Source organism: Oryzias melastigma, linkage group LG6 (genome assembly GCF_002922805.2).
Source record: "Oryzias melastigma strain HK-1 linkage group LG6, ASM292280v2, whole genome shotgun sequence".
Taxonomy (NCBI): domain Eukaryota; kingdom Metazoa; phylum Chordata; class Actinopteri; order Beloniformes; family Adrianichthyidae; genus Oryzias; species Oryzias melastigma.
Window position 1 is genome coordinate 18,179,321 of NC_050517.1, and position 5,957 is coordinate 18,185,277.

Sequence of the window (5,957 nt, forward strand, 5' to 3'; positions counted from 1 at the left end):
ACTTTTGTTCACCAAACTCTTCAGCATCTAATCCAACAGTGGACCATCTGGGGGATGAACCACAGCATAAACATCTCTCTTTTTTAAAACGAAAATGACACCTTCGGTAGCTGTGCTTCTTTCCTTCTGCGCCAAGACCGGACTCTTTTTTCTTTCTCTCTCAACTCCGCCCCCTTTTCTCTCTACACCTGTCACTCAACCTCCATGAAAGGTAACAGCACACAAGCACCTTTAAAGCAATATACATTTCAATAAAAATACTTTAAAATAAACAAATGAGTTTTAACAAAACACAATAAAAGAATATATTATTCTCTTACTGATTTATGTAGTTATGATGTAATGTATTTATTTGTTTTAATACCCTCTATGTGTTAGGTTTTATGTACTGCATCATATTTACCCTGGCTACAGTTATTTGAACTTAACTCGAGATAATCACAAGCCCTTTTTTTGCAATTTCACGTCAAGTCTAAAATCTTTAGATGTAATTTTAAGTTTTTAGTCGTAAAACTTACTGTTAAAATAAATATTGTGTTATAAAGCTAATTTTAAACATCTTGTGTGACAAAAAGAAAAAGCTATTTGTATTTCTGCATTCCTAAATCCAGAAACTTCATAAAAATGGCTTTTATTTTTAGACCTATGCAGTAAAAAACAAATGAGCTTTGTACTCAAGTCCTCAAGTCAGCTCCTTGAAGTCGAGTCTCAACTCAAGGGTTTCCTTGAGAGACTTAAAAGCGACTTAAGTCAGTCTCAAATCCAATCATTGTTTTATTGTCACACGTTGTCGTATAATATAATCTTTTTCTCTACCAGGTGGGTCTCCTGTTGATTTCGGCTGTAATTCCAACTCTTCAAACCGCCCGCTATGGAGTTGATGAAGACATTGCAAACGTTTTAGCTGGATTTCAAATCGTTTTGTCTCCAGACCGGCATGAAGTCGTCAGAATAGTGGTCTACTATATGTGGTGTGTGGAAGGTGAGTGAAACCAGTCAATGCTATGGAAGATGCAGTTTGAGTTCATGAAAAATGTGTCACTAAAGCTGCGATGATTCTCTTACAGTGTGTTACATCTCAGCCATGACTCTGTCTGTTCTGGTAAACCTGGCCATGCTCATGAGGTCTATGGTTCTGCATCGGTACGTCTGACGGCAAAAATGTTTTTTCTCCCTTTTCCAACAGTTGTCCTTTTTTATTCTCCTTTCCATCACTTTAATGTCAACATTATTCGAACATAAAAAAGCGCTAATCATGCAGACTCTGTGTTAACTGTCGGCGTGAGTGAGACGAGCTATTAAGGATGAGAAATGAAACGACGTGCTATTAGGTTGGAGGCGACACTGGATTGAAATGATGGGATTTTAAAGTGGAGGAATGAATTGCTTTTCAGTTATTTCTCCTAAATGATTCCCTCAGCTTGCGATGTAATTTATAAATTGAGCGTTTTGGTGCTGCAGTTTCTTGATTGTGTTTATCCTGGTTCAGGTCAAACCTGAGGGGCCTGTACAGAGGGGACATATTTAATGTGTACAACTGCCAGCGGAGCATCCGAGCTTCCAGACCCGCGCTGGTCTGCTGGATGGGCTACAGCAGCTTCACAGCTGCTCACATCTGCATCGGTACCTAGAAACAAAACAAAAAAAAAGAGTATTTTACCTGATAACTGGTCCATTTAAAGCTCTGATCTCCATCCTGCAGGCATGGTGATCCAGACCATGGTGTTCTTCCTCTGTCTTCTGATCACGGTCTTCCTCATCATCATCCCCATCTTACACAGACAGAATCTGTTCCTCCTTCAGACCTTATGGAGCATGTGGTGAGTGACTTTTTCTGCTCTTTACCAACAGCTCTGATGTGACATTTCTGTCACTCAAATCAAGTTTTGAATGAAAATGTTTATAAAAGCATGACATTTGATTTGTCTTTGTTGGTGGTTTGGTTCAGAGGTCTGCAACCTTTAACTCTGAAAGAGCCAGTAGGAGCCGCAAAGTCTTCCTTTAAAAAAATAAGACGCTGATTTGTATTTATGCTATCATTTTGCATGAATAAAACACAAAAATTAAAATAAAAAAGCCTTTTATTAACTTTTGAAAGAAGGTTATTTCAAAATAAAAGACACTCTGTCACATTTGATCATCTCAATCCAGCAAAAGTAGTAGTAATGTCAGTGAATAAACAAAAATAGCTAATTTCACTGTTGTTGGTGCATCTCTGCCAGAAATGTAAATCTAACAAACCAAAATGAAATCCGAGCTAATTAAGTGAACCCTACCATATTTTTCAAACACATTTAAAATTCCTTAATTTTTAAAAAATAGAAAATTTGTTTAATAATGATGAATAATTGATTTATTTTTATAGTTCAGGACAGGACGCACAAAAATGTGTCAAAATGTTGTAGTTCAACTTGTGATACACACTGTCCAACTGCTTGTTAAGGAGTTAAAGTTTGAGTTAGTTTACCTTTTTCCCCCTTTATTATTTTCTCACTTCTTACTTTACAACTACTTTTTTAGCATTAAGACATTTTTTTATTTTTCTTTAATAAAAGAGTAAAAGGACAACTTGTGGTTCCACATGATTGCAGACGGTCTAGTTCATGGATTGGCAACTTTTAACACTAAAAGAGTCATTCGGTCCAATTTCTTACAAACCAAAACCCAGCGAAAGCCGCAAAAGTAAATCCATGCTCTTTTGTGAATCAATTTCTCATAAAAATATAGTTTTTCAATATTTACAACAGTTTTTTATTTCTACTTTTGACAATGGAACGTTCAAGTCCCTTTCAAAATAAAATACTTCCTGTTTCAAACAAAATCCTGATACATTTTTGTTTTTACATTTTTTTATTTTTTTTATTTAAAAGGGGAAAATGCACTTTAAGAAATTAAAACACATGAAAAAACAAGACAAAGACATGGTTTAAAAAAAAGCAAGAATTAGCTAAAAGGCTAGTTTTCATCTGTGGTCCTCTGGCTACGATGACACAGAAAGCAATAAAAACTCTAAAAAAGTAAGACAAACGTGTTCTAATGACATATACATTAAAAACTAATACAATCTGGAGGGCCCAGTAGCTGTACAATAAGATGCAATAACAAACTTGCAGTAATATTTTAGGAATTTTAGCCTCTGAACAGTAAATAACATGAAAATATGAGTTGAATAAACTAATTTACCAAAAATCTAACATGTGAGCATTTAGGAGGAACTGTAAAGCTTTCAAATCTCTTGACTTAGTGAGATATCAGTGATCCAAACAAATGTATTTAAAAAATCGAAAAAATAAATGACAAATCCTGTGTCACAAATTTATTATTTATTTAAATTGTTAGCCTTTTTTAAAGCCAGAGTCGCATGGGGCTTGGGAGCCGCAGGTTGCAAACCCCTGGTTCAGTTTGACACCTCCAGCAGACGACAGACAGACCATGTACTCTGAAGGGACTCTGGTTCTCATCATTTCCTGTTTGGCCACAAATTGCTTTTTCAGCATTTTATCATAGCAGGAAATGACTTTCTGTTGATCTTTTCCTTTCAGGCCCTTCTGGCTAATGATCCTCCTGTCTGTGTTGATTCAACACATCACTGCCAGGTTTTGTTTCATCAAGAAAACAGCAGGCACGCTGGACTTAGACAACAGGTGAGTTTAACCCAGAACGTTTTTCTCTGTCTTATTTCTGATTTCCTGTGCATTTGTCAAACTCTGATTTGTTTTCCAGGGGTAATCTGTTCCTACTGACATACCTGCTGTTTCCTGTCAATGTCCTGATTGGAGTCCTGCTTGCTGTGTGGCGGATGATCATCACAGCCCTGTTCAATATTGTCCACATGGGCCGTACGGATATCAGCCTCCTGAACCGCAACGTGGAAGCATTTGACCCAGGTGAAGGGAGAATTCTGCACCCCATGGATGGGAAAATGTCAATGCATTCTTTAAAATAAATTATTTATAATAAAATGTCACATCTTAAATCAGGGGTGTCAAACTCAATCGCACAGGGGGCCAAAATCCAAAACACACCTTAGGTTGTGGGTCGAACAGAATAAACATTTATTGAGCACTCTAAAACTAAATTTTAAAACTTTATAACTATGTCTTTATAACATAATTATAAACTAAATATATAGCATTAACTGCAATAATGCTAGTGGGAATGCTGTAAGTGGAATTTGGCAGCTGAAGATGCTAGTCCTGATAAATGAAGATGCTGAAATTGATAGTTTAAAACGCTGAAGTAAATAGCTGAAATCACTGAAGCTAATAGCTAAAAACGCTGCAGCTGATAGCCAGCTAAAATATTAGCTATATGCCAAATTAGCCTAAAAAAGAAAAAAACATTTACGATTTTGTTAGCCAAAACAGCTAGCATAGTTGAAAAAAATTAGATAAACTTCAAAATTTTCTAACTGAAAAAATAGCCTAAATTAGCTGAAACAGCTACCATGTTAACATTAGCTTGACTCCAAAACAGCCCAAAAACTTTTTAAAAACCCAAAATTAGCTAAACCAGCTAGCATGTAGCTGAAATATTAGCTAAGCTCCAAAATAGTGTAAAAAATTCTTAGTAAATGTCGAAATAGTCCAAAAAGTTAGCAGAATGCCAATTTTAAAATTTTTAAAACCGTAACTTATTAACATAATTATGAATAATATAAGGCAGGAAAATTGTTTCAGAATAAATCAACTTAGACATTAAAAAACTTTCAATATTTTACTCACCATAAAAATATTTTTTTCCAAATTATACAAGTTGGAAATAAGTACAAGATAAAGTTGGGCCATTAATAGCAATAAAATGAAATGATCTGGAGGGCCGGATCCGGCCCCCGGGCCTGGACTTTGACCCATGTCTTAGATAGATACACTTAAGCCAGAGTTACCAAAACATGCTCTCTAATAATGTGCTTCCTTCCTGTAGCTCATTTTCTGCACATCTTACGTTAACTTCTGTCTGCAGACACAAAGAATTTACATATTAATATGTGTTAGCAACCCACCTTCCAAAGGTAAACGCATTCTTCTTCAAGGGAAACAAGAGCAAAATGCTGCTTTTGTTCCCACTTATTTGCATCACTTTGCTGTTCTGCCAGCTCTCTGCAGCTTGCCTGATATCTGTATTCCGACTCTAATTGCACATCAATTTCTGACATGGCTGCAGTTTTTAAGACATCTGTTGTCAGAAAAAGCAGGTGGTGCTAAAAAGAAAAAAAAAACGAGGTGTGATTGCATGTCCATTATGCGTGATTGCCTCAAAGCCAGCGTGGGGTGGAGTCCTATGTGTTTATTGCTTTTGCTCTGTCAGAGTAACACCCACCTCCTCTGTGTGCGTCTGCCTCCAGCCTACCGCTGCTATGCTCATTATCTGAAGATTGAGGTGAGCCAGTCCCACCCTGTGATGAAGGCCTTCTGTGGGGTGCTGCTCGAGTCTGTGGGCCAGGAGAGCAAAGCTGCGCAGAGCGCTCGGGACGCTGAAGAGGGTATGTGTAGAGAAAAATCTGTCTACGTCATCATTACTTCCTTTACTATACATAATGTTAAGTCCTTAATAACCAAACAATTAAAAATCTGTATCCAGAAATAATTCATTTTAGCTGCAGTGTCTGTTTACAGTAACAAACTGATGTTTGGAGTAGATAACCTAATATCTTCACCACACGTGATTTTAGGTCTTTGATTTAATTCAATTGTACGCTGTAGCAACATAATCAGATTATAAAACTGTTTGCAAGTACATAAGCTACAAGAACCCCACAGTTCTGATTCAATATGGCTACAACTAATTGAATTCCTGTGTGGCGTAATTAACAATTCAGCTGCTGGTCCTGATCAGTCATAAAAGTCACCTAATGACTTTGATGCTCTGAGATCTGCCACTAGAAAAACTGCGAACATTTTAAACGTGATCTCTTAAGATACATTCACACCGTCCCTTTAACACACGTTTGTGTGACC

General features: G+C 36.7%; 1 protein-coding gene across 2 annotated transcripts in view; it reads left to right on the forward strand.

Annotated features, from left to right (window-relative positions):
- stra6 (signaling receptor and transporter of retinol STRA6) overlaps window positions 1–5,957 on the forward strand; it is a 23,105-nt gene that overhangs the window by 14,241 nt on the left and 2,907 nt on the right. For both annotated transcript variants that reach the window (XM_024282751.2, XM_036212367.1), the window contains exons 11-17: window positions 820–982; window positions 1,068–1,143; window positions 1,490–1,623; window positions 1,703–1,820; window positions 3,543–3,644; window positions 3,724–3,887; window positions 5,345–5,482. In XM_024282751.2, coding sequence (XP_024138519.1) covers window positions 820–982; window positions 1,068–1,143; window positions 1,490–1,623; window positions 1,703–1,820; window positions 3,543–3,644; window positions 3,724–3,887; window positions 5,345–5,482 — 895 coding nt within the window. The remainder of the gene's footprint in view (window positions 1–819; window positions 983–1,067; window positions 1,144–1,489; window positions 1,624–1,702; window positions 1,821–3,542; window positions 3,645–3,723; window positions 3,888–5,344; window positions 5,483–5,957) is intronic.